The following is a 27853-nucleotide window of genomic DNA, read 5'->3' as shown; positions in this document are numbered from 1 at the left end:
AAAAATTTTGTTGGATGAATTCGGAAAGTTTTGTTGAGGATCGGATCTGATGCCCTTTGGCCTACTCTACAGCACATGTCTGTTTGTGTTCCCCCAACATAACCAGTCCTTCCACATTTACCCGGTGAATGGAAAGACAGGTGGGTGGGCGTGGTGTGGCTCTCTGTTCTGCTGGAAAAAAACATCACTACTCTTGCGAACACACACATTTCTACACCTTTAAGACGCAGACACACTTTACAGGTAATAGCATTTACAATCAGGATACAACCAAAGTAGAGCAGAAGAGTTTTGGAAAATCTTTGGATCTTTTTGGATAGAAAGCCTCGCTTGTTTTAAGGTATGAGCTTTTCCTCGACTCTTTGATTTCCAGTTCTTCTCTAAAGTAGCACAAATTAACCTTTAAAGACAAACTGTAGGCATTGTCTAATGTGCTGTTCAGCTGCTCAACCACGTGAAGGGTCACTTGAAAGGTGTTAAATGCAAACGTAACTATTTTTTGACATTGTTAATTGAAAGCAGGCTGCTTTTTACTAATGCTTTCTGACTAACACGACAAAACCAAAATATGATCAGTTCAATGAATAGGCGAACATAGAATTGTCACATTCAAAAATACTTTGAACACAAAAAATTATTTAAAGTTGAAAATAATCCTAAATCTACATTTTTTTGAAGATAGTTTTGTGTAATTGTGAGGTAAAAAGCTTCCTTCTAGATATGAAAACACGACACCTTTGTTTGTGTATTACGAGTCGGCTTTACTCATGATGTCATGGCTTGACTCTATTTGTTTTGATTCAGGTTGCAGGAATTTCTCATTTTTTTTAATATGGCTCACACTGACAAAATGTATTGTTATGAGTACAGGTGCTTGCTTCAGGCTTTTTAACCTCTTAACCTCTTGGTTACAACCAAGTTTGCTTGAGGTAAAGAGGCTCAGAGATGGACACTTCACAGATACAGAGGAACTCGAAGACCAATCAGGGAAGATGGTATGAGAAAGGGGCATATGATTTATTAATTGCTGTGTTTTTTATCTCAGACATATTTCCTCTATTATTCCCTGCTGTTTTAAGGGAGAAACCCACTGATTCATGTCATCTCAATGGAGCTCAACCAAAAGAACTTAAACTTTTCCTTCTTGTCACAAAGCGAACCTCAGGGTTTTGAAAGGCTGTGCTTTAACATCCCTAAAACACAAACTATTCCTGGCTTTAAAGGGATAATCTGGAGTAAAATGCACTTTAGATCAATTTACGGGATGTTGGGAGTACATACGTTGAGTTGACATCAAAATCATGTCATTCGGATGTGTTTTTAGAATTTCGATTTGACCGTTTTTAGCCAAAAGTCGTTAGCCTGGACGTGAATGGGGCAAATCATGTCATCGCTACAAAACGCTATTTTTATACCTCTTCCACAGCTCCAAACAACATAACACTTACGTGGTAGTGAGTAGAGAGTCCCTGAAGCCAAACCGAAGTGTCCCGAGGTCTTCATGTGGTCGGATATAGAGTCCAGAATGAATTTAATCAAGCCAGTACCTATCCGGAAATGTGTCTGCTGCAGCTGCCGCTACAGAGCGTGGTGAAGTTGGTTTGATATTGAATATTCGACAGATATTCAGAATAAGGAAATAGGGTGTCTTTTTTTTCAAACCAATATCCAACCAACTTCACCACGGTCTGTAGCGGCAGCTGCAGCAGACACATTTCCGGAAAGGTACTGGCTTGATTGAATTCATTCGCCATACGCTGTCATTCGGTTAGTGAGCGTGTTTAAAAAAAGGCAATTGAACTTCGAAAATAATCTCAAATGCCATGTTTTTATGTAAATGACTGAGAATATGCACAGAAATTAAGTGAAATTTTCAGAAACTTTGAGATTATACCTTTTCCATAGTTTCTACAATCATAAAATGCATCACCTTTTCACACCCTCGCCTCCATCCCCAACTGTCAAGTATATCTATTTACTGTGGTAGTCCTGGTCAAATTCACACCAAATACGCAGGACCCATCTAAGCCAAACAAGTGTATCTTCATCTCATCTGACTGATTGTGCATCCATCACTGCTCGGGTTCTGAAGTTTAGTTATGCATTTTTTCTGTCAAAGGAAAAAAACGTTTTCTTCCTTGGACGTGATCCATCGAGGTGAACAATACTCACTGTCCTTAACACTGTCACAGGAACTCAGATTTTCAGCGATAATGCCAAATCTGATTCTTGAACCCATTTGTTTTTCACAGCCAGGTTGTGTAAGTAGGTCACTGTCTGCGACATCCTTATAGGAAGTCAGAGCAGGACAGATTAGTGGTACAATAGCTCAGTCTGTACTGTGTTTTCACAAATTCTTCATAGGTCACTGATCTTCCTGTCCCAATTTATTCAACTACTGAATTATCTTAGAGAGGCAATTGTTCCTGGCCATCAATTTTGGAAGAGTCATGAGGCCATTTCCAAACAATTTGCATCATTCTACAGTGTGAAGGATTATTAAAGGCCCTGTCACACTGTTGCGTATGACACTAGCGTATGCGTGCGTATGAAAATTATCACTCATATGCTGGTATATGCTGACATACGCTAGGGGAACGTTAGGCATAGGTTGTATACGTTTCAAGCACGCTGGCATACGCTGAGGCAGAAATAAATTTTTGAACATGCTCAAAACTTTTGTGCGTATGGTTAATACGCTAAGCATTCGCTTGGCATACGCTGAATACACTAGAGGTACGATATAGGTACGTTACTGATAGGTCGAGAACGCTGGACATAAGTTGCCATACATTGGCATGAAGGTGTACCGTACAGCTAGCGTATTTATAGCCTCCGCCCGTCTGCCGTGGCAGACATATCTGACATATCTGAGGCAACCGACGATTCACAGGAGCGGTCAGGAGGAGGAGTTGGGGAACTTGATCGCTCAGAAGCATGTAACTCATCAGCCGCAGGTGCATCAGGCATTTCAGCAGGTTTGGGTGAGAATGATTCTTGTGTTTTTTTTTGCCTTTTCCTCGACCCAGGGCCCGGGCAAACGACGATTGCTTCTTGGGAGGCACGATCGAGATGAATGTCTCGAGAGTTGTTGATAGCACGTCGTCTACTGCAATAATGGAGCAATGTGGAAAGGCTGCTGATATAGGCGCGTTGAAACGTACGCTGGGCATGCGCAGTTCATATGCTACTCATACGCTAGTCATACGCAGAGTACGCTGGTTATACGTTGTTCATACGCTGACATACGCTGGCCATACGCTGTCAATACGCTGACCATAAGCTACTCATACGCTACTCATAGGTTCAATACGGTAAGTATACGCACAATTCTTTATTTTCAAGGACTTTTCGTGCGTATAAAAATTATATTATTAATATTCATACGCAACTCATACGCTTCTCTCATACGCAACAGTGTAACAGGGCCTTAACAAGTAGAAAACCAATTAAAGAGAGTTGCTGAGTGGACATCCTTGCAAGTTCACCCTAAGGTCAGACTTTGCAACGATCAAAGAAATTGTAGAAAACCCCACAGCTTCATCTCAGACTCTACAGGCCTCAGTTAGCATGTTAAATGCTAAAGTTCACAACAGCAGAATTAGAAAAGTATGGCTTGTTTGGCCACAGTTTTCCCAGTTTTTTTTGCAGTTCCACCATGTGAAACCAGGATGCAGGCAAACAGAAGCGAGTAAGCTCTGGTGTTCACGGGTCATTTTGAATGGCTTGCATGGAAAATACAGATATTCACTTTTGTTAAACTGGGTTTCCACTTTGACGCCTGTATTTCAACACAGTCCTTCCAAAACATGCGGATTGTTCATGTGAGGAAAATACTGAGACAACATAGAAATGTGACACTCTTTTGAATAAGTGATATTTAAAGTATGGGTGTATATTGTTAAATGCTTAAACTATCAAGCAGCAGTTATAGTTATCAGCCCCTCCCATAACACTGAACATGGATAAGCAGAAATATATAGTGAAATCATGGGGAATACTCTTTATGTATGTATGTATTATGTGAATTAATGTGTTGGCTCATATAATTGTTACCAATACAAAAATATCTGCATGTGTTTGAACATTCTGTACGTGACAGTGCAGGACAGAATCTTGCACCACTTCATTCCTGACGTCCTCTGACCATCCCAATCTGATTTGTGGTGACAAATGGAGATAGGTTTGTGTTGCATAATGTTTCAATTTATCTCTCATAACTTCAGCTTAAGCTCCTTAAAGCTCTTTTTTGACCACCCTGGCCTTCCTTATCTCTCCTTCAAAAGTTTTCCTTTTGCCTTGTTTTGACACAAAACACCACATCTCAGCACTGACCCTTCGGATTTGATTGACGACGTTACATAAAATAAAGAGCTTGTTAGATAATCATTCATCCCTTTCCAAACCCCTTTTCTGTGTCCCTGTCACAGCAGTCAGTTTATATAACTAAAACATTCACATGGTGAGGGCTGACACTCTTGGCTCTTGTTCACTGCAGCTCACAGCATGAACATGTTGCGTAGAATGAGAAAGTTGCAAAGTTGCCTCTGGGCAAACCACAAGACTTCTGGAACAAATACCAAATACAGCATATCAGCTCAAACCAGCTGGGGTGGAGGGACGATGATTTGGGCTTGCTTTGCAGCCTGGGCATCGGTCCAACAGCTAAAGCTTGGCTGAAACTAGGTCACGCAGGATCCCAAAAATCCAGCTGGGACAATGATTCCAAGCACAGCAGCAAGTCTACAGCAGAATTTCTGAAAGAGAAACGACTGAACATGTCACACTTGAACACTTGAATGCTTTGGTGGGACCTAAAGAGAGCAGTGCAGAAACAAACCTCAATGCACTGCAGCAACATAGCGATTGGGCCAAAATTCCTCCACAACAATGTGACAGACTGATGACGTCCTACATAAAACAATTATTTCAAGTTATTGCTGCTATAAGGGGGTCTACAAAGCCAATTCAATTCAATTCAGTTTTATTTATATAGCGCCAAATACACCAAATGTCATCTCAAGGCACTTAGATTATAAAGTCCAATTCAAGCCAATTGGAATTCAATTCATTGTAATCATAATTATTCATAAAATAATCCAATTTGTTCATATAGAGCCAATTCAAAAACAATTTCCTAGCTAAGGAAACCAACAGATTGCACTGAAAACTTTTTCTTTTTCGATCCAATCTCCCAGTGCATCGTTGTAAGTAATACTCAGTTGTTACCTTTTTTTTGTCAACTTAACGATTGTTTAAATGATTTTCTAGCTCAGATCCAAGTGACTCAAGTGGGTTGATTAATTCAAGTCGCACTGAAAGCTGATTCTCCACTTTGTTTTGGTTTTCTGGGGAATTTTGGATCAGAGTTTCTCCCTCTTCTGTTACAGGATGTCTTTACATGGCAGTTTCCTGTCTGATGAGCAGTTCCAGTGCTCCATATGCCTTGATGTGTTCACCAACCCTTCGTCCACACCATGTGGCCACAGCTACTGCATGTCCTGCATCAACAGATACTGGGATGGAGCTAAGGTGTGTTAGCGTCAGGGCTTCCTTCCACAGTTTGCTTTCTCTTTCATCATTCTTTCCCTTTTTCTCTGTCTTTTTTTTCTTAACTTTCCTTCTTTCCTCGCTTCCCCTCGTCTGTGCATGCCTTCTCTTGAGTCTTTTCTTTGCTCTTTTTAACCACATCCATCTCTCCATCCTTCCTCCCACAGGTTTGCCAGTGTCCTCTGTGCAAGAAGACCTTCCAGAAGCGACCGGACCTCCAGATCAACAGGACGCTGCGCGAGATCACCGAGCAGTTCAAATCCATGAGAGGTGGAGGAGTGGCGGGAAGAGAAAAGAGGGGAAGAAAAGGAGGAGGAGGAGATGGAAGCATACAAGATAGCTTATATGATGAATTGAGGAAGAAATTGCCTCGACCTTTGCCAAAGATACCCATCTCAACCACTGATGGTCCTCCTCAGAGTAAGCCAAAGTGTTCCGAGTGACTGATAGATAATTGATTTAAGTTATATAACGGAACACCTTTGTTTGCGCATTCAATATTATCAGTGAAACTATTCAATTTTCATGTTCGTAATTTTATAAACGGGACATTAGTTGATTCTTTATGAACGCATCAAATGACACACAATCTCACACAACACTCTCTTTGTGTTCCATTGCTTCAACCATTTTGTAACTCAATAATTTTCCAACAAGGGTTATGTCAACACTGATAAGCTTCTGTAAATCAAACTGTGGCTATACAATGTTACAATGTTATAACTGCAAATTACGTTTTAAAATTTTACTTTCAGGCGTATTGATCAAAATGAATGTGGTTTGTAAGCCAACAACAGTAGATAATTGTAATCTATCAGTGCACAATTTTTCTCCCTGTTCAGCATTCAGGTTTATGTTAAATTAACCAACCTTTGACACAGTAAGAACAACAAAATTTCCCCTGGATTAATGACATCATAAGACTGTATAGAGGAAGCAGACATAACCACAAAACAGTGACATTCTAGTAAAGTGTGAAGTCTTGGTGCTCCACTTCCAAAACTGGCCTCAGTTTTCCATAATTAACTTCTTCCTACCTTAAAAGTTACCGAATAGAAGAAATAAAAACTTGAAAATATTGATAGATAGAAAAAATATGCAAAATCTAAAGTCAAATCTGGATACACTCACAGATGCGGGTGCTTAGTGCAAAAAAATGCTTAATTTCATGACATAACGCGTGATATTACTAAATATTTCATCTCCAGTATGAAATGATTTCCCTAGACTGTTGAGGAACAAAGTGAAAAACTTGGAAGATCTTTTTCAGGGCAGATGTTTTCAATTTGTCAAAGAAAGCATGGAAAACATGTAAGTCATGTAATCCAGCAGCAGCTTCAACCACACAGCTCTGTGGGAATGTTAACACTGCTTTGGAATTGCTGTTAGCCTAATATAAAACCTCCCAAGTTCTGCACAACGATCTTACACTCTTTCTCTGCAGTAGTTGTGGAAATATTTCGTGTCAAAGTGTTAAAGTGTTAAAGAGGTGGACTGACTACCAACACACAGCAGCTGATAGCTTCCTTGACTTTTTGTTGTATCTTCTACTTTTGCAGGTGTGTCCATCTCGGCATTGCTTTCACACAATGCAAACTCACTGGCGTCATCGTTCCCGAACCACACTACCATGACAAGTGTAGACCACCCCCCCACTCATCCTCCACCTCTGAACCCGAGCTCCCGTTCCAGCAGCCGCAGAAGGTTCACTCTGAGTGGGGCTGCTAGCAACCAGGACCTCCCTTTGTGTGACATCCACCAGAGGGGAATACTGGTAAAAGACCTCTGGAAAACAATGATCGCTTTCACATTCCCGTGGCTCTGCATGCTTTGTGTTTGAGCGTCACCACATCTGCTGTTATCATTACTCATTACTGAGAAGTACTTAAGAATAATGTGCAACACTCTCTCTCTCATTACTTCCAGGTTTATTGCAGGACCGACCAGGTGTGTATCTGTCCCGAGTGTGAGACCGAGGATCACAACGATCACGACACTGTGACGGTTGAGACTGAATGGATGAAAACTAAGGTTAGAGAGCAAAACAGAGAAAGAGACCGAGAACATATTGATGTTTGGAGTGAATCATTCAAATTTGGGGGAGTTAGCATATCATTCTTTAACAAAGAGCAATGGCTGTAAGAGGAAGTACATTGACAAATAATTACAACGCGGCTGATGGTTGACGTGTGACATCAAGAATGTCTTTCTTGGAACCCCTGCGTCATCTGAAAATAAATCACCTTTCAAGCAACGTGAAGTCAATGTCTGTGAAGTGAATTTGGCTAGACTTACATGTAAGTTGATCCCCCACAGAGAAAGTTAGAGGAGGCAGAATGTCTCCAAATGTTTGGACAGCAGTCCAGTTAAATGGCTCAATCAAGTTGTTTTCAGGGTAATTTTGTGTTTTTGTGTTGTATTATTCATTCATTTTTTTAGCTTTTTAGTTCATTTTTTTCATAAAATGTCTCTTTAAATCCTATGCGTGTGCTGTGGAACATTTTGAGCAGAGCTTCAAAGTCAAGTTGAATAAGATTCACATTGATAATTTCACGACCATTTTATTCGGAGTTGGCCTGCACTGTGTGCTCAAACTGTAATAGGAGTTTGGAGCCATGTGTGAGACTAGTTTGCACCTGCTCAAATGGTAAAATCCAGCACTATTACATGTTGATGATAAGCAGATGTGACGCTCACAGTGTTCTCTGTCTTCTTTTAGTATGTTAACACTTGCTTATAAATACACGGTCTGATACGAACTTCATTAGTCATAAGAATTAGTATTCAGAATTCAAAGTAAGTCAATCAAATCAAATCAAATCAAGTCAAACTTTATTTATAAAGCACTTTTTATACATTAAAATGTAGCACAAAGTGCTATACATGGCATCAACAAAGTTATTAGGAGCAATTCTGTTGGTAAAATGCTTCATGGTCATCAAAATGGTCATTTTTAAGGCTTTTAAGGCTGAACCAAAGTGATGGATCAAATAATGAAACAAGTATCAATTTAGCCACACCACATCACTGAAAACGTAACAGAGGTGTAACAAAGGAAGTGATGGAGCAACAAGAAGAAGTAATTTCCATAAAACAATTAAAATAAACATAAAAAGGAGCAATTGAGTGTTTTTTCTTTTGTGCTACTAGTGTTTGAGTGCAGTTGTGTTACTTGTGTTGTGGGGACATAAACCTGTTCGACTGGCTGAGAGGTTATGTTGGGCAATTAGTGGGTTAGGACAGGTCATCATAAAAATCAGCGTAGGTCAGCGGGTGTAATGCCCTTGAAGTGACAAAAAACACGACCATGTGTGGGTTTGTAGGAACAGCTGAGGGTGTCAGAGCAGGAGATCCAGGAGATGATCCTTCAGCGAATGGGCAAGATAGAAGAGATCAGGATGTCAGTGACTGAAATGGAGGTAAACAGACACGCACATACACACACACACACACACACACACACACACACGCACACACACTTTCTTGTAAATCTACCACACTTGCACATTTAAACCTGTAAATCCTGCTGTCCTCCATTTTCCGTCAGCTTTTCTTGCACACGCATCAGCTTCCTCAACAAACTTTCACAGGGACAGGGACTTAATATCTGGGATATAATGTCTGGTTTTATCAGATTTTTTGCTGAAGATTTTTTCGCTTTTTTTTTGTTTCATGGTTGATTCATGAAAAAAACTAAACAGAACTTTAGGCATCTTACCTCAACTTTAGCGTTTTCAAACATTTTTGGACTGGTATATATTTATTTTGGGTCTATTGGGAACCATTTTTTTTGTTGCAATAACAAGTGTTTTGGTTTTTGTATACGTGTATAATCTTTAGAAATTGAAAAAAAAAGGGGGGGGGGGGGTGTTTCCAAGCTCAAACAGGGTTTTTGCTAATCAATTAGCCTTGTTGATATGATGAGTATATTCAAAACTGTAATATTTATTTTAAAATTTTTAAAAAAGGTTTCATTCTTTTATTCATTTACAATTTTATTGATTTATAAATGAATATGTTTATTCTTGGTCAATCATTTTTGTATTTTTTTTGTCGTCATTTGTGCTAGAATCTTAGACTACAATTATTATCATTACTCATTTTCCCAAAAAATTTGAAATAGTTCAATTCTCTAATCTTGGAGTGAATGAATACATGTTTTTACTGGATGGCTCTGTCCATTGGCCAAATTATCCAGTTTCACCACATCTTATTCAAGTTTACTTTAAATTTTTACATTATGACGTCCTAATTTTAGGGATTATTTCATAACACGTAGCCATTATTTTTCAAGATAAGATATTCAAAGTTTAAACTGCTTATAGTCCCAGTGACAAATCTGATCCAGAATTTATCGATGAAAGCTTTACTCTGATTTGGAGATTGCACCAAACCAATGGATTTGTATGCAGCCAGAAAGCATGAAAACAGGGTGAGTGCAGCACAGATTTAAATCACGTGTTTAAACTTACCAGAGGGCGGTGGACAGGGAGACGGCAGGCAGTGTGTGTCTGTTCTCCATGCTGGCTTCCGCCATTGAACGCTCTCAGGCAGAGCTGATGGAGGTGATGGAGATCAGCAGAAGGGCGGCAGAGCACCATGCTGACACGATGATACGACAGCTGGAGCGGGAGGTTGAAGAGCTCCAGAAGAGAGAAAAGGCTCTCATCGAGCTCGGCCAATCAGACGACCAGATACACTGTGTCAAGGTTGGTGAGACTGTAAGGTTTAGTAAGTTAAGTCAAGAGGACACCTCTGATACTCCTTTATTTATTCTTGTTTTGTTCCCAGACATTCCCCATCCTCTCCAGAACCCCACCTGCCAAAGACTGGTCCGGGGTGTCACTGAACTCTGACCTGGGAACAGCCGCGGTCTACAGATCTCTGGCAGGTCTGGTGGAAAAGTTCCAGGAAGAGCTGAAGACTGTTTTAGAAACTGGTCAGTGCAATGTGAAACCTGTGGCTCTTTTCCAATATTAACAGACCATAAAGAACACTGGAAGAACAGGAAATGTTTGTTAAATAACTGGCGTATTTGAAGAAATTCCCCTACAACACGGACTACATTTTGTCTTGAGTGTTTTCCCAGTATAAAATCATTTTTGTGCATTGAAAAAACACATTTTATTAAGTTTTGGTGGTCAGAAACTATAGTTTGATACATTGTAAACAATTAAACACTGTCCTCTAGTGGCAGAATGTATTCTGAGCTCTTAATTATGACGCATGGAATACATTTGATACCTGATTAGACTAGCAAGTTGATCCAAGTTCAGTTAAGTTCCATGTTTTCACATCGAATTTTCTCTATAACCATGAATTGAAGTTTAGATAAACTTGTTCCAACTACTGATACTTCATGTTGTTTGTGTCCAGGTTTTCCTGCCCCAGTAGAGGAACCGAGTCCAATCCGAATGCAGCCCAGTGAGTTCAATCCCTTAATGTGGCGGACTGACGCTGCCATAATCAGAAAAACAAATGAGCCTTGCTCATGTGCGTAATAAAGCAGAAATGCATACAGGATGCACAAACCGAAACAGAAAAATGTAAAAAGAAAACATGGTAAACAAATGGGCTTGGAAACATGTACATAAATTATATAGAGAGCAAAATTTGAATAAAAAATAAATGATTAAATTATAACAACAAATTATCGAGCAAGACTATGTATGTGAAAAGAATACTTAAATAAATAGAGGTATAACAAACAACAAATTTCCTACATACAATACCAAAAACAAATTGGCATTAAATGGTAATGTAAATAAATAGGGATGTAAACAAAGTTAAACAAATGCAGTTAAAAAAAAATTATATATTTAAGCAAATAAATTATCTTATTGCACATTTCACATCACATCTAATATTGCATAAATGATTTTTTTTACTTAATTATAAGCATTTATCATCATATTAACTCATTCATTGAGCCCTGTATGTATTTTTTTCAGATTGTGGCAGTTTTAGTTCTCCATACCTCTCCACCCTAAATGTTTACACGTCACGAAAACTGGTGACAATATCTGCCCTTCACCTTAAACTAAGCTCTAACAGTTAGCTGTAACAGTGTGTAATATTCATATATATATATTTTTTTTTTTTGTTGCAGGGGTGAAGAGAGTGCAGGAGTATGCACGTATGTAACAGTCATTCCTAACCCTCCCAGTTTGTGTCACTGATAAACCTAAAAACATTTGTGTGGATTCTTCTTTCAAGTTCATGGGCCTTGCGAAATCCTAAAGTGCCATCAGAAATCTCACATTCACGACAGACATACAGTATAAGAAAAACTGAACAATCTTACAGCGCTACTTACTCAAATATTTGCCGTAGCGTCTCAATTTTTTCATTTTCATTACTGTTTACAGGCAATAATATAACAATCAGTGTAGTTAGTGCAGGGGCAGGAATGACCTGTAATGTTATTTGTTGCAGGGGAGCTGAATAGATATAGATGTGGCTGATGAATATTCAGTTTTTGTTTTAATCAAAAGGTGGAAATTTCACTTTATGTGCATTTCCCACTGAAACTATAAACAGCAACATTTACAGCTGTCAGTTGTCCTATTTTCATAGGACCAAATTAATTCTATATTTAGCCACATGGGATCAAATTTGATTGCAAGAGTAGATATATTACACTTATTTTACTTTCTTTATCACGTTTTTAAAAATAAAAGCAAAAAATTTTATTGATCCGGAAGGGAAGTTGCTTAAGTTACAGCTGCACATAATAATACGTACGGACAAGGTATTACATATTCAATCCAATCCAGTGAGACTTTTTAAAAAAACATGGTAGATCCATGACATGAAATGAGAAGGTAAGTGGAGTTTAGGATGAGTTTAGAAGAGCAGAATTATTTATATCTTTCTTCAACACAGTGGATGTGACCCTGGACTCCAATACTGCCCATCCCAGGCTGATGCTTTCAGAGGACATGAAAAGTGTGAGACACTGCAGCATTCAGTAGTTCATCACTCAGAGATAATCCCTGTTTTTGAAGCCATACAGGGTGCAACGTTTGGCACTGATAATCTGCATGTTCTCTACAGGTGAGGTGTGCGGATCGACATCATTTTATGCCGGACTACCCGGAGAGGTTTGACAGAGTTGTCTGTGTCCTGGGGAGGGAGGCCATCTCTTCTGGGAGACACTATTGGGAGGTAGAAGGCTCTCTCCTTTTTGTAGCCATTACCACGGCCGACCCTGAGTAGAACACTGTGTAAAATGGTATTAAACTCGTGAGAAAATTTTCTTGCAAGACCAAATTGCTGCAAAGCAAGACTGATCTCCTTTAAAACTTTAGGTCTACTTTGACATTTCAGCTCTATGAAGACTTTTTATTTGGCTCTAGTAAGTTTCAGTATTTTATCACAAACGTGTTTTGGCTCCGGTGACCAGGTGGAGGTGGGCGGGAAGACTGACTGGGATCTTGGTGTGGCCAGGCAATCAGTCAGCAGGAAAGGAAAGATTGATTATACCCCAAACAATGGCTTCTGGTTCCTCAGTTTAAGAGACAGGTGAGTTTAGATCAAGATGGTTATCCACAGTAAACTGGAATATTTGCTGAGTCACGCGCATTTGAATTTTTAAAAGATGTTTTTCTTTATGTATACAGCTAACATGCAAGGATTCACATTCATTATTCACAGCCATTATTGACACCATATATAATTATTGGTCATAACTGTTGGTGATCAAGTCCACAGTAATCAGTTTGAAAAATGTGACAGTCCTGTTATGTTAACCAGGAAGTGAACCTGTAAAAAAAATAATCCCCAAGTACTGATGTAACACACTTTGTCATTTTTTAACTCGCTGGCTTAGTGTTGTGAAAGATATATTTCAAGCCAAATCATGACCGCTTTCTGACTTGGACTCAATAGTTTTTGGTGTCAAAATGTAACCAAACTGAGTGAGAATACAGTACAGAATTGTGGTCACAAATTTGAAACAAAACTAGCTGCCATGTACAAGAATAATTCGTTTTGATTTATTCAATAAATGAAATGCTGAATAAAATCAATAGGGGTATTAACACAAAGTTAAATGAATGCAAATGAAAATTTAAGCACTCTATACACAAATTATTGCACCAAGTTCTTCTTATTTTAGTTACATTTATGTGCTGATTGACTTATTCGTTCACGGCAGTTTCAGTCTTCTACACATTGTAGCACAAACATGTCAGTACATTGCCACCAAGCTTAAATCCTGGAGGTCGGTTTTGCTTGCAAATTGTCTTGACATTTTTCTTTTCCTTTCTTTCTCTACCCTCAGGAGTAAATACGCCTTTCGCAGTGAACCATCCACAGACGTCCATCTGAACCTACGACCTCATAAGATAGGAATATTTGTGGACTATGAGAAAGGACAGGTACAGGATGGAAAACATATCTAAATAACTGTTTTGATTATAGCTACTTATGATGAACATTTTGATGAATATTTTTTTTTAAACGTGTGGCTAAAGGTAGTCTGTGTTTCCCTATAGTTCTGTTGTGTAATTTAACTCTTTGTGCTCAACCCAACAGGTGTCTTTTTACAACGTTGATACCAAAGTCCACATCTATACATTCAGTGACATTTTCACTGAAAATCTCTACCCCTTCTTCAGCCCCTGCACTAATAAATCAGGAAAGAATGACGGGCCGCTGATTATCACACCAGTTAACATGTCAGAGTGACACTTATGTTACAAACATGATCTGTGACAATAAATCTGTGACTAGCTTTTTGAAGCTTCTTTGATTTTAATGTGACCATTTATTGATGACATTTGCTTTCCTTTGATGGTTAAAATGAGGCCAGATGCTGCTTAGCTTAGCATAAAGAATAAAAACTGCTGCAAGTAAAACAAACTCTACCTGCCACCACTTGGAAAGCTCAGTTTAAGTGCTTTCTTACATTAGTTTTATTTAGTGTTTTTTTTTTGGACTATGCTAACTGTTTAAAGCAATGTTTGTTTATAATGCTAAGCTAGGCTAACAGCGACTGGTTGTAGCTTCAAACGAGTGCTATTGATTTACTTAGTTAACAACTAAGTTTTGTACAAAAAGACATGTAGTTTCCACAGCACGGCTGCCGCCCTTCTTATTAGGTTTATTCTAAATGAAAGCTGAGCACATGGTAAAAAAAAAAAAAAAAATGTAATTTTGGAGAAAAACCTGTTTTTCTATCACTGTAGTCGTTTTTTATCCTCTGTACCTCCTGTGGAGAGACACGAGAACAGACATGTTTTCAACACTAAATGAAATGCAACAAGTACCTAAATCAGTCATTTGTCAATTAATTTGGACCTTTATTTAAGACACGAAGCAGATGAGTTTCATTGTCTTTCCCAGCTCCATTGTATTCAGAAAATATGAACAAATCAACAACACTGAAAACAATAGAGATGCCAAGAAAAGTTCATAGATTATACAAGTAACACTCTCTAGATGATTCTTCAATTATCAAAGTAATTGGTGACAGGTGTGCGTGTCAGAATTGGGTATAAATGAGCAACTGCCAAAGGCTAGGCCCTCCAAGCAAAGATGGCTAACCACTTTGTGCTACGCTTGGACAGACTCATTGGTCAGTTGAAAAAACATGGTTTTAAATAAAGTTTAAAATGAGTAAAGAAACTGGAAATTTACTTTTGTTGTATTTTAGAAAACCTTTCTGTTAAGAGTTTGCATTTACTGAGGTATCTAATATATTTCTTGGGTATTTGTACCAACATGCTTGAATATAAACCTTGTTGGAAAAAAAAAAAGTGATTATGACATTTGAAGCATTGCTGAATAATAAATCAGTGGTTTCCAAACTTTCAATCTTGGGTTTGTCTTTTTTTTTTTTTTTAAATGCTTTTTTAAGCATACTTGATATTAAAAATCAAATGAAAGGGTTGGGTTGGGATAGGATCATACTATCCTCAATGCCATGAGTTACTGATCCCATTCTACATCTGTTACCCTTTATCTAATAACCATATGAGATGCCTGCAAAAGATTGATTGAAAAAGTGCTGCAACACCTTGTAATTACTTTTTTTTGTGTGTCCTTAAATTCCAGTGTGTCACATTTAGGAGAACCTGATGGCTGAGATCCAAAATAGTATTCATAACTTTGTTTTCATTCGTGTAAAACTGGGTCCAAATAAGAAATGTTGGGTTCACATTACTTTAGAGAAAAAAAAAAAAACAACATGTTCCAATGTCATATTGCGCCATCATGTCTGTCTACAACAGGTAACCCCAATAGACTCCAATGAGGTCCATTTTTGGTTTTAGCAGCCATTGTAGTTTTATGGATGTTTAGTTACAGAGTTGGACAGGGTTGGTAGTAACAGCTGCTTTACTTCACATCTGTATCTGCCTTTATGACAAAGGGGAGCAAAGACGATCGGTCATATCTTGTACATGTGCATTTCATCAAGAGGTTCAACACAAACCGCATTCGTCTTATTTTGAAAAGTAGTTTGGACGAAGTTAAAGCCAATTTAGGCCCTGAAAGCAATAATGCATCAACTACTCCCCTTTTTGAATTCAAGTATTTGGCGTTGGTCATCAGAATTATTTGTAATTGTATTAAGCCATTAAAGAAGCAAAACCAAGACTTTAAAAGTACACCTTCACTGAAAATGACTCGCACAATATAAATGGCTTGTTTGACAGTTTAATTATTAATAGACAAAAAAAAAAAAAGAAAAAAAAAAAAGAACACAGGATAGAAGAAAGATGAGCACAGATAAATACTCAGTTTCACACCTGTTAGCTCAATAAATAAAGCAAGTTTTATTTCAGTAAAACTAGCATCCGGAAACAAACACGATAAAGATTCCTCTGAGGCAACCAGCGCACTTTCCTCAGTGTATTACAAGTTCTTTCGTTCCCATTTCAGGTATTAGTGTCAGCTGGCGTTAGTCTTCATGATCTTATCCTAAAAGTGCAGTTTCCAATGCGTGTCCTCCAATCTTTGTACGTTTTGTTTTCTAATCTTGTGGTGAAATGTTAATCTACAGTACGTGACGGAGGAATTCTAGACATTAGAGGCATCTGGTAATTTTATTTATATAAAAAAAATAAAATAAAAATTACCAGATGACTCTAATATCTAGAATTCCTAGCTGTGCATCTTTACAACTTTCTGAAAGGTGGTTTTTAAAGCTTGAATCTGAAAAAGGACACCTGCTACTTTAACACGCGTGCCTCCCAAAAATCTAAATAAAGTGTGGACTGCCTGCACTCATGTGAAAAGTGGCCTTTTTTTTTTTCTTTTTAAACTTTATTTTCTCTTTTTACCTGCATGCAAGCAAAACAATTTCAAGAAACCGAGCAGGATCGCACTTGACCGTGAAAGTATTGTCCTTCTAATTGAACAAATCCTAAAAACATACGTATTTACACCTGCGTGCACATTTTTGGACATCCCTGGTCAAATTTCTGTTACTGTGATTAGTTGAGTGAGTAGAAGATGAACAACAAACCCCTTGCCCCAACAATCAGCAGCAAATTGCTCCTTTAACAGTTTAACGCTTTAAAAATTCAAATCGTGGCAGGAGAAAGCTATCAGGACCTAGCAAAGTGTTTCCAGGCAGCTGTTTTCTCAGGAATGGTAACAACCAAACTGATGTCTACAGGACAGGTAAACCTTAGGGCATTTTTTACATTTTCTGGAGACAATTCACACAGTTCGGAGTGGATCTTCTACACAGTTTTCCACAGCAGGATATTATTTTGTCGTGGGACTCTGAAACTTTTCTTGAATTAAAACTTTAAGTGATAGTTGAGTTTTTTTTTTTTTTTTTTTTTTTAAAGTTGGGTTGTGTGACATACTTATGAGTAGTTAGCACCTTACCTTCGGCGCACGGTGGTCAGAGCAGCGTCTGTTTGAAGAGGCAGGGCGGATTTCTCATGGAGCAAAGCTAACAGCAACTGAGAGCAGGTGAGAAAAGAATGTTCGGCATCTAAAGCAACCCAAGCCTCAAAAATGTCATAGCGGCTGAGTGAATTGCTACATTGCTGATTTTTTTTTTTGGCAACATGTCACCATTTCCTCAACTGAACAATGTCTGTGTTGTTCCACAGCACTGAGCGTACGGCAGCTGTCACCATATGCTGAAGCAGAGAGCTCCTCCCTGCCTTCACTGCAGGTAAGGCACCAACTACTCTTACGCACCTGACACAACCTCACCTCAAAAAACCCAAATTGTCCCTTCAAAAGGTTTAAACAAAAGGTAATCTTATTCAAAATATCAAAGAAATACGTTATCATTGTATTGACACCCTATGTAATATAATCAGCTCATCTTTTCTCCACGTAGCCATTCAAAGAAACTCAGTGTGGACTCCACTTCACGTCAGAAGTTAGTGCGGTCGATGTGGTCCTGCTCCATCTGAGACTTTGCCTTCTTCTTCTGCAGGAGGATGTGTTCAGCAAACTCCCGCACAGATCCCATGCCCCCAACATGGTGGCAGGTGTACTTTGCAGCGTTAATGGCGTCCACGGGAGCGTCGCTGGGCACAGCACTCAAACCTGCCAGGTTCAGACAACTGGTGTCTTCTTCATCGTTGCCTGAGAGGAAGGAAAAACAAAGAAGTCCTTGCAAAAGCTACTCTTTGATTACAAAAAGCAATTTAGCAGCCGACTTGTTTCCTTTCCTTCTGTTTTTCATCTCGAGAGGGTAAAGGTGTGGCTGCCTTACCCATGTACGCCACATCCTTCCAGTCCAGTTTTTTCTGCTCAACGATTGGCTGCAGATCCTTCAGCGGCTCCTCTCCCACCTGCGTCACCTGGCAGCCTGTCCTCTGGCTCAGTTTGTCAGCCAATGACTGGGCAACAGGGTCCTTGCTGGAGGTCAGGAGTAGGACCTGGTGAAGAGAGACAGTAGTAAGTGAGTTTATGTGACAGACGGGCCAGTTCAACAACGGTGTATACACAGCTGAGGAATCCAACCTCCACATCGTCCTTCCTCAGCTTGTGAAGGCCCGCTACGTCTCCGGAGGTGACAGACACCATCTCTTCTTGGGATCCGGACAGAAAGATCCTTCCATCGGTTAAGCATCCCGAAACTTTACAGAACATCAGGCGCACCGTCTCGGGCATGACCTGACCGAAGTAACCATATCTGTTGGAAGATGCACGGGCGGAGCCACACAAAAAAAGTATAAGAATCCGACAAAAAATGTCCCATCTGGGTGTCCAGATGGGAAGGACAGAAAAATAAGGAGGCAAAATAAAAAGAAAAAAGAAGAATGGGTAGGAGTGGCCCACAACATATGAGAAGTGGCCTAAATTAATGACAGAGTGCATCTTTCATGGTGATCTGGTTTAAAACATGGTTTATGCGTCTCACCTGAGAACCCTCTGCTCCGCCACGGGCCAGTCGATGTCCACGTCTATGTCCACGCTGTACTGTGGCTCCATCTCATAGTAGCCTATCTTACCACCCTAAAGGCAGGTCAGCACAGACATGACATCAGACACGCCATTACACAAAGAAGCTGATGGACAGCATGGCCCGTCTTGATACATTTCAGAGCACAGAATGGAAGCCGTGCGGCACAATTACCTGCAAACGCCCCTCTTTCATAATGAGGTCCTTGGTGGCAAAGTAAAAGGAGCCGTTCTCACACAGCTCTCCATCCCAGTCTTGTCGCCGCGGTCGCCTCTTGGGGTCCAGATTCTCAGGCTGAGTTACGTCATCGGCTGGGAGGAAACAGGATCCATTAAATGCAAGATAATCATTTAGCTTGCTCCTTATTTGCACAGAGGGACTGAGCGGCCAAGTACTTCTTCTGCTGTAGCTTTTCCAAAAAATACAAGAGACCAAAGTCCATCAAGGAAGCCATTTCCATTTGTAATGTGAATCAGAAATGGAAGGGAGTAGGAAGAGTTGAGGTCAATCTGAGACCCGGAAGCCCAAAAACCGAGACCTGCTGCTCGGAAAATTTTGATTTAAAAAAAAAAAACAACAAAAAACACCCAAAAGTAGATTGACCTTGCAAAGGGCTGGTGTTGCACAGGGAACATTTCAAAGGATGGATTTGGTTAAATATTAGCACATTGTGGAGGCTAATATCACGTGGTTGAGATGCTGGAAAGATTACACTTCTGCAACAAGACAATTAACACAAAATATATAAAAAAAAAAAAAAAAAAAAAAAAAAAAAAAAAACTTGGAGCCTTTTGGTAGACAAAGGTTAAAGACGAACCGAATACTCTTGTGTGACAGTTGAGGGCCAAAATGACCCCAAGCAAAACTGAATTTGAAGCTGTGACAAAGTAATCTAGTCTTTTAAAAAAATAAATAAATAAAATGATCAGGTGACATCTGTTGACTTACATCCCCTCTTGACCTCCTTCCAGCGGAACTGGTGCCTCCTGACCACAGAGAAGACCGAGCTGTAGCCGCGCAGTGTGATCATCTCCAAGGCATCCTTCAGGTGAAATGGGTGAAGGCACGGCGATGTCGCTTGGATGTTGCATATCACATCCACGTCTGTTAACACAAAGGAAGTCGTTCCAAACGAAACAGCCGCAGTAGTTTCAATGGAAAGCCTGCAGCGGTTTAGGTGTGGCTTTCAAACCTGGGTTGAGGCTGACAAACTCTTGGATGGTTTCCAGTGAAGTAGAAGAGTCCTTGGAGACCTCTGGACTTCTTCTGTGCACCTTGGCTCCCCAGGATTTCGCCACTTTTTCGATCTCGTCGTGGTCTGTTGATACCCACACGCTGAATGCAGACATGCCATCGTTAATATCTTTGTTATTTTGTTTATGTTATTATGTCTTGTATCATCTGTAATTTAAATTATAAAATCGTTTTCATAATAGTTTATTTTAGTATAATTGAAACAAATTCTTGTTTTTACATCGTTTTACAAAAAAAATAAAAAATCTAGAATTGAGAATGTGACTCGAAGAGATTTCTGATGGTCCAAGTTTCTGCAGAGGCTGAGTGGCCAATAAGATGAAATACAAATAGTAGTCATGCAAAATATGATACAATTCCTTGGCAAATGTTCATTTAAACAAGGAAACGTGAGAACCTTTTAAAAAAAAAAAAAAAAAAAAAACAGTACCTGATAAACTCAAACAAAGGGACAATTGGTGTACTTTTCATAATTCAAGTAAAGGGGACAAAAAGGGGAGAGGTCAGGGACGTTTAAGAAAGCTGTGAAATGCAAAGAACAAAAGAAGCCTTAGTAATTATCTTTTGCTTCTATGCTCCCGCAACTGAACAAGAAGTCATGTCTTTAGGGGAAGTATTTTTAAGAAAAAAAATCCTTTTGAACTACTTGCTTGTCACCTTTCTAGCGATGCGATTTGGTATCAGTCTGAAAAAAAAGTCTGGAGATTTTCATCCCTCCTTGTGTTCATTTGTCCTTTACAGCAGTGGAAAACACACCCTTATGACTGGAAATGATGCAAACATTGTTTGTTTGCTAATGTTGTACAGACATAAAGCACACACACGTGCTGTCATATATGGTGCGTCCATTGCCATCGGACCATGTTCCATGTTCCTAGCTGGAAAAATTAGTTTGCAAACATCGCTGGAAATTAGGTTTGGAAAGTCGGATCAACATCATCTTATGTTCCCAAATAACTGAATGCAGCTAATGCGCATGTATCCGGTCTTTACACTCTCGTTGCTTCGCCTACTTTGGGTACTAATAATAATGATAATACAATAATTATGTACCTGTCGAACATGTTGGAGTCAAGAGCAGCCCTCAGAACCCAACCTATTAGGGGAACCCCGGCTAACATTTTGATGTTCTTAAGCGGGATCCCCTTACTTCCTCCCCTGGCCAGAATCAATGCTGCTGTACGTCTTTCCCCTCCTCCTTCTGCAGCTTCTCCTCTCCTCTTCTTCTCGGTTGCTTTTTGACTCTCATCGCCTGTCCGGGTTTCCTCTGAAACGATGCCGTCCCGCTTTCCGTTCTCATTCTGAAGACGTCGTTTCATTATGACCTCCAAGACATTAACATCCCATTAGTTGTCCAAAGTCTTGGCGTGGAACTCCAGCCAGCTAACACAGCAACTCTGCCCAATCCAGAGGCTGCAGTTTATCTTCTCCCTTCTTCTTTGGGTTTTACATGAGTTTGATACCGCCACCTACCGGACTGGAATGTGGAAGTGTTTTATGACTTAAAGGTCCACTAAATTAACAAAATTAAAGTTCCTTATACGTCTATTGTTACCTAAAATACACAAACTCAAACTTTGAGTAAAGTGAGAAAGTTGTACTTGTCAAAATCGTAATTTTTAGTGAAGTTATAAAATACGTCTTTCTGATTGGACAACAGGTCATGACGTACATTTCAGAAGACAGCGCAGAACTAGCCTCTGATTGTGATTGATACTGATCGAAATACTGACGTATAATTCAGTATCTCTGGATTGAGCTCAATACAATGGACGACAGCAGTTCCAGCAGTGAAGATGAACCGTTTATTCCACGAGGTGTCCAACCGTATTTATTTGAACCACCAGCGCAGGAGGCTGGGGAACAGGTGGATATGGACGGGGAGGCTGCGGGAGGAGTTGGCGCTCGTTTGGGGCACATCAATTGGTAGGCTACAACCACATTTCAATGTCGTGTCAATATCGCTCATATATCGGGAAGGGAAATAAATACATGTTGAAACAGTGTCAATAAACGGAGTAGTGTTGGCTCTCTATAAACCATCTCATTTCGTTTATGAACGTTGTCATCAGCTGAAACGGAGCCGCGGCCCAGCTGCGGAGCGCCTACAGCCGGCGTCCCGCCGAGAGATCACGGCACCGATCCTCCCGTGGCGGCCGCTTCCAGCGGTGTTTCGGGCTCGCCGGGACCCAGTTTGGTGGCCTGTTTAGATACTAGCGACGAAAACTGTAAACGAAAACTGTCTTTTGTAATAACCTACGATCTACTATACGGACTACCAACTCAAATTACTTGCTACCTGCCGCGCTTTGTTATTCTGAAATGTACGTCATCATAAGTAACCTTGGTAACCCCGCGCGTTTATTTTTTTGAAGGGTGGAGCTTTTGGACCTGATAACGGATGAAATACCGTTTTCCAGATATTAGTACATTTTCGTAAAAATCACTATCAGAAATGTAAGGTATCTATCTGGACACATGAAAACACAACTAGATCACTGTTAAATTTTGTTTATTTAACTTAGTGGACCTTTAAGTCCGATTTATGCCCTACGGAACCGGACGAAATTCATCTGTCCGGTCCATACGTTGCTCCCGGAGCTTCTGTTTATGCCTCCGTCCGTATTGCGCACGTCCCTAAGAAATCCTCTAGAGGGCGGTATTATATATTGAGTCATTGTCGGCCGCGGGTTTGAGAAACATGGCGTCAATTGAGGAAGTTGCAGTCATACAAATGTATATACCCCCTGACCATCTCACAAATCCTCTCCTCCATTACCTGGCATTTTTAAATCTTAAAATGTTTTAATCTCCTACTCTTCGTTCTTCTTCTTCCTCCATAACTTCCGGAGCCAACACGCTCCTGACTCTCTACTGCCCCCACGAATTCCTCTGGTATTGCTCCGTTTCGCCCGGAGCTCACCGGATTGCTAAACTCTTGACCTACGGACAAACTGACGGATGAAACGCCCCCCGGAACCGGGTGAAAGCGTCCGTTTCCGTGGTTAACGTAGGGCACAAATGGGCCTTTATTCTCGCTGTCGTCATTCTGCAACCCTGGGCAGAAATGATGGAATCATCAGACGGAACTCCTTTGTGCAGAATGTTAAGTGGGAAAAAAAATTGGTCTCTACCACACAAGTTTTTCCTCACTAATAAAGTTAAGGAAGTATCTTTAAATTAATTCATCAATTTTATCCAACTAAGCACTTTCTTCAGAAATATAAAGCTGATATTGATATTTCCTGTTCTTTTTGTAAGCTTTACCCAGAAACATCTGTTCATCTGTTTTGGAACTGTACATGCTCGAAGAAGTTCTGGAAAGACATTGTTGCTCTGATATCCAACTATATCCAACCAGATTTCCTTCTTTTCTTTGAAAATGTTTTGTTTGGTATCACAGGTTTCAAGGTGAAAGATTCCTCTCCCACATACCTTATCAATCTAATATTGTTGCTTGCTAAATTTCATATTCATAAAAGTAAAATAATGCACAGGAAACCACTTTTTGACCTCTTTGTAATAGATGTAAAATTGTATCTTGACTCAATCTCGAATTCAATTAACAAAAAGGCTATAAAAACAATACGTATTTGGAAAGACTATAACTTATTTTTGTAACTCGCATTTACTTGTGTAATTTTTTTTCTCTTTTTCCTTTCTCCTTTTTTTCTCTCTTCTGTTCTAACAGTTTTCTATCGTTGTATTTTTTAATTATGTTCTTCTTTCATATTATGTCCTTTGTTCATTACTGTACACTATTTCTTTCATGACTACTGTTACTGTGATATTGTGAAGATAAATAAAGTTTATTAAAAAAAAAAAGATGGAATCATCAGACATGGAGGGCAGTCAATCAGCATTTCTATGATTATAGATTTGTAAAAATAAAATGTTAAAACAAACAAAATGCACATGTTACACAAAACTATTTCAGATAATAGCTGAGCATCCTGGCTTTGTAAGACATGTCTTGCAGAGCTTAACAAGCTGTTGCACCTGGCTGACTGAGAGGAAACATGAGACCAACAATAGAGTGGAAACAAGGGAAAGGATAATCCAACTCCTTCCAGAGGGTTATTCAACTTCCACATGTGGCAAAATTTGTTGGTCGGGATGGATGGTGGGATTACATTAAGAAAAGGCAAACATACACCCTAACTAAAACCTAGGAGAAAATAAGGTGCCTTCATGTTCTTGTTTGGATGTCTCAGGTCTGTTTGTAAGATGGGAAAAGACCAAGAGCATCTTTGTCAGTTACATCTCAATGAGGACAAAGAACACCATCCAACCTGAACATGCAGGTTGCAAAGAACCTGAAGTGCTCACTTGTTGACTTCACCATCATCCAGAACAGGAATAAAAGCAGCACCAGGGAGTCTCCTTTGGCAATGAATGAAAGATGAGACTTGATTTCCAAACCAAAACCTAGTCTCAAATTCAGTGTGAATGAATCTGAGATGTAAACAAGAGTGAATTAGGACTTCCAGGTGTATATGTGTTTAAACACTCAATCTCAAAGCCATGGCAACATGGGATAGATAGAATGACAGTAGCATGAGACAAACAATCCTGCACGCTCATTGTGAACGTGCACGGTTGTTTGTCCCGTTTGTCTCTGTGTGGTCCTGTGATGGACTGACGACCCATACGGGGTATATCCCGCCTCATGCCCAATGGCAGCTGGGAAAGGCTCCATTTTCCCTGCGCGACCCTGAATTGGTTTAAGTGGGTATAGAAAATGGATGGATGGAGGAATATTTCCTCAACAGACCCAAATCCAGAATCTGTGGAGGAAAACTGACACCCAGAGTGACAGCAGGGAAGCCTTCCTATCTCAAAGACACAGAGATCATCACAGAGGATATGTGGTCCCTTACGTTTATTAGAGGCATATTATATAGTTGCAATTGAAATGTACTATATAATTGATCTATGTTATATATATTGATATTGATTGATTATATACTGTATTGATATTTGTTCCCACAGCCATAAGGCTTTATAACAGTGACTGCTGACATGTTCTTCTCAAATTGATTGATTTGATTTTTTTCATTTATTTTTTTATTTAGTCATTTATCATTATTATTAGTTAGTAGTAGTATTTTTTTTACTAGAATTGGTATTATTATTGTTGTTGTTAATACAATCATTGTAAATATTTAAAAAAAACTTTGAGCTACTTGACTAATTTGAAATTCCCCCATTGGGGGATGAATAAAGTATTTTTCTATTTCTACTCTATTTCTAATCTATATAATTCTGAGCCAGAGGGACCTATTGGTCAAATATGAATTCATGTCAAATAAAGAGTTGGTCTAAATCTTTATCTTAATCTCAACTTCAATGTATTTTGAACAGCTTGTATCTGCTGCCCCCAAGTGGCTATAATCAGCTACTGAAGCCTGAACATAGGCTTTGTTTTTTAGGCCTGAGCAGCTAAGCGCTGCGAAGGCCTATTGTATCTGAAGGATTTCATTTTGTTTTATAATTTATCTATTTAATTTATCTGATTGTTTGTTTGACAAGTGCTTGACGCTCTCCTCGTGTCCTAGTAGTCTTTCAGTGAAGAACTGCGGAGGTGTGGATCATGGTGCACACCTCCGCAGAGTCTCTCGACAAAAACCACGTTCACATAAGTTCTCCTTCCTCTGCTTCGTGCCCTCCTTGTCTGGTGTGAGTTTGGCACCACCTCTTGGGTGAGAAGTTCATCCAGGTGCAAGGCTTTACTGGAAAGATCATTTGTTTGTCTTTTTTACATAGACAACAACACACATACACAGGTATGCCACCTGACCTGTGCTCCCACCCACTGGTGAGAAAACAAAGAATGTCAAACCAAAGCATGCCAACTAATCTACAACACTAACATGATGCCCACAGAGTGAGGGAGGAACACAGGCAGGGGGAGAGGCATCTGACGAGAATTGAAAGTCAGAAAAACAAAACAAGCTTGCCTGAAATAGCTACAAGGATCAGCAGCCGATCATATTCAAATCATCCTCAATTGTAGACCCACTTTGTGTTGAGGGCTGGCACCAAATGTTGAGACAGCAACTTTATCTAACAAAACTCTTTATACTAACATTTTGAAGTTATATTATTGAAACTACTGCAGCATTAAGCTCCACAGAACCCCAGATCTGTCAAAGAAGAAAAAAAAGAGCTACAATCTGCTTTTCTTGGAGGTTATTTTGATAGAACGTACAACGACTGCTCCTTTCCGTGTGTTGGTTTTCTTTTCCACCGCTTCATCTTCATTTCACATGATTCAACTTAATTAAAACGGAAGTTGGCCCGCAAATCAAAGCACCGAGTCTCTGTCCCTTCACCTACTAGACGTGTCGAAGAGACCAGGCAGTTGATCCGGTTGGGCAGGTGTAAAGTAGCTCTGCTGCTTCTTGGACCGTTTGTTTTTTTTCATCTCTCTCACTCTACATGTTTTTCTTTGTTTTGATCAGTTTAGTTTGACGGGCAGACTGATGAAAGGAGAGTCAGTAAGTGAGGAACAGGAATAGGAGGCTTGAGAAACAAAGGACGTTTCGGTTCAAGAATGAGCCTTACGTACTATGTGACAAATATACCGGCATTAACGGATTACGAGAGCTATCCACCCACCAGTAAACATAGAAATTAGACACTGATTAAAAGACAAAACATCCATCTGTGATCTTTGTGTCTTTCGGTATTTTTCTTTGTACTCGTTTTGGCCTTTTGTGGTCAGTTTGTGTCTTGTGCTCGTTTGTATTCCTTTTGTAGTATTTTGTGTCTCTTTTTGGGAGGTTTGTGCAGATGTTTTGTGCATCTTTGTGATCATTTCTAAGTCATTTAGTCGGGTGTTTGTCTTTGTTTGGAGCTTTTCTTTCTCTTTGTGCTTGTTTTTGGTTTCCTTGCGACCCCCCTGTGTGTTCACTGTCGTCTCTTTGTGGTCATTTTTGCACATCTATGATCACTTTTGTCTCCTTGTTGTATTTTTTTCTCCCATGTAGACATTTAGTTTCTGTAGCTGTTCTGTGACTTCCTGGCCATATCCCTTTAGTCTTTCCTTGTTGTAGTTTGGTGTCTGTTAAGGGTTTTCTGTCTTCAGCTGCTTGAGTGATTTTTCAGAAACAAATCATAACACTGGCCTGTCCCTTGCAGGCCCCATTAGTAATCCCTCTGTATATGACAGTATCGATGACAGTTGGAAGGCTATGTAACAAAGCAGATAGAGGACAGGGTGAGTAACTCACCTGCCAGAACTCCTCCAACAGCCCAGGCAGCATACCGTTCCTTCATTCTTCCTGCACCACTCCTCTGCTCCTTCATAACCAGCTCGGACCCCTCCTTCCTGTTCAGCCATACAGACAACTTTTGCAGAAGTTTGCTTTGGTTGCCCATTCAACTTAACAGGTGTTGAGAGAGAGGATGTCTGGTTGAAAGATAACTCGTCACAAGGAAACACAAGGAGGGGAAAATAAATGTAAATACACACGACAACAGCAAAGATCTACACCAAGTGTACATTTAAATTCATATATTCTCCAGTGGTCTGTTTAAAAGGATTTCATGTAAATCTAAGATGCTGCACAGAACAAAGGTGATTTCAAAATTTAAACGCATGTGTTCTTGGAATTGCTCCAAATGAAACACAAGCAGGGCTGCATCAACCACAAAGCAAAA

At 39.6% G+C, this 27853-nt stretch overlaps 2 protein-coding genes across 5 annotated transcripts; one reads left to right on the top strand and one right to left on the bottom strand.

The window, feature by feature from the left end:
• The first annotated feature begins 180 nt into the window (after positions 1-180).
• On the top strand, positions 181-15369 carry LOC142369287 (E3 ubiquitin-protein ligase TRIM21). 4 transcript variants are annotated; one of them, XM_075451625.1, is made up of 16 exons: positions 181-340; positions 4108-4183; positions 5391-5532; positions 5718-5970; positions 7110-7324; positions 7477-7581; positions 8874-8969; positions 10026-10259; positions 10342-10489; positions 10927-10974; positions 11660-11686; positions 12436-12500; positions 12607-12717; positions 12956-13074; positions 13835-13931; positions 14089-15369. In XM_075451625.1, the coding sequence occupies exons 3-16, from the start codon at positions 5392-5394 to the stop codon at positions 14239-14241; spliced, it is 1812 nt and encodes a 603-aa protein (XP_075307740.1). In that variant the 5' UTR covers positions 181-340; positions 4108-4183; position 5391; the 3' UTR covers positions 14242-15369. The 4 variants fall into 4 exon arrangements, with proteins under 4 accessions (XP_075307740.1, XP_075307738.1, XP_075307739.1 ...); XM_075451623.1 differs by having other exon boundaries at positions 4103-4183; XM_075451624.1 differs by lacking the exon at positions 4108-4183.
• An 823-nt stretch (positions 15370-16192) lies between these two features.
• Positions 16193-21613, bottom strand: cmasa (cytidine monophosphate N-acetylneuraminic acid synthetase a). The gene is made up of 8 exons (XM_075451627.1): positions 21242-21613; positions 20127-20269; positions 19883-20038; positions 19109-19245; positions 18893-18987; positions 18493-18664; positions 18242-18407; positions 16193-18111 (listed from the first exon to the last, which is right to left on the bottom strand). The coding sequence occupies exons 1-8, from the start codon at positions 21505-21507 to the stop codon at positions 17897-17899; spliced, it is 1350 nt and encodes a 449-aa protein (XP_075307742.1). The 5' UTR covers positions 21508-21613; the 3' UTR covers positions 16193-17896.
• Positions 21614-27853: the final 6240 nt, after the last annotated feature.

The sequence above is a fragment of the Odontesthes bonariensis genome, chromosome 19 (assembly GCF_027942865.1).
Source record: "Odontesthes bonariensis isolate fOdoBon6 chromosome 19, fOdoBon6.hap1, whole genome shotgun sequence".
NCBI lineage: Eukaryota > Metazoa > Chordata > Actinopteri > Atheriniformes > Atherinopsidae > Odontesthes > Odontesthes bonariensis.
This window is presented reverse-complemented; position numbering and strand designations above follow the sequence as displayed.

What these genes read in the sequence shown, in the direction of transcription:
- LOC142369287 (XM_075451624.1), top strand. Translation starts at nt 5,392, where the DNA reads ATGTCTTTACATGGCAGTTTCCTGTCTGATGAGCAGTTCCAGTGCTCC. An exon ending in CTGAATGGATGAAAACTAAG is followed by an intron (nt 7,582 to 8,873) that starts GTTAGAGAGCAA and finishes GTGGGTTTGTAG; the next exon opens with GAACAGCTGAGGGTGTCAGA. An exon ending in ACCAGATACACTGTGTCAAG is followed by an intron (nt 10,260 to 10,341) that starts GTTGGTGAGACT and finishes TTTTGTTCCCAG; the next exon opens with ACATTCCCCATCCTCTCCAG.
- cmasa (XM_075451627.1), bottom strand. Translation starts at nt 21,507, where the DNA reads ATGAAACGACGTCTTCAGAATGAGAACGGAAAGCGGGACGGCATCGTT. An exon ending in GAAGGAGGTCAAGAGGGGAT is followed by an intron (nt 19,246 to 19,882) that starts GTAAGTCAACAG and finishes GTTTCCTCCCAG; the next exon opens with CCGATGACGTAACTCAGCCT. An exon ending in TGAGGAAGGACGATGTGGAG is followed by an intron (nt 18,408 to 18,492) that starts GTTGGATTCCTC and finishes TCTCTTCACCAG; the next exon opens with GTCCTACTCCTGACCTCCAG.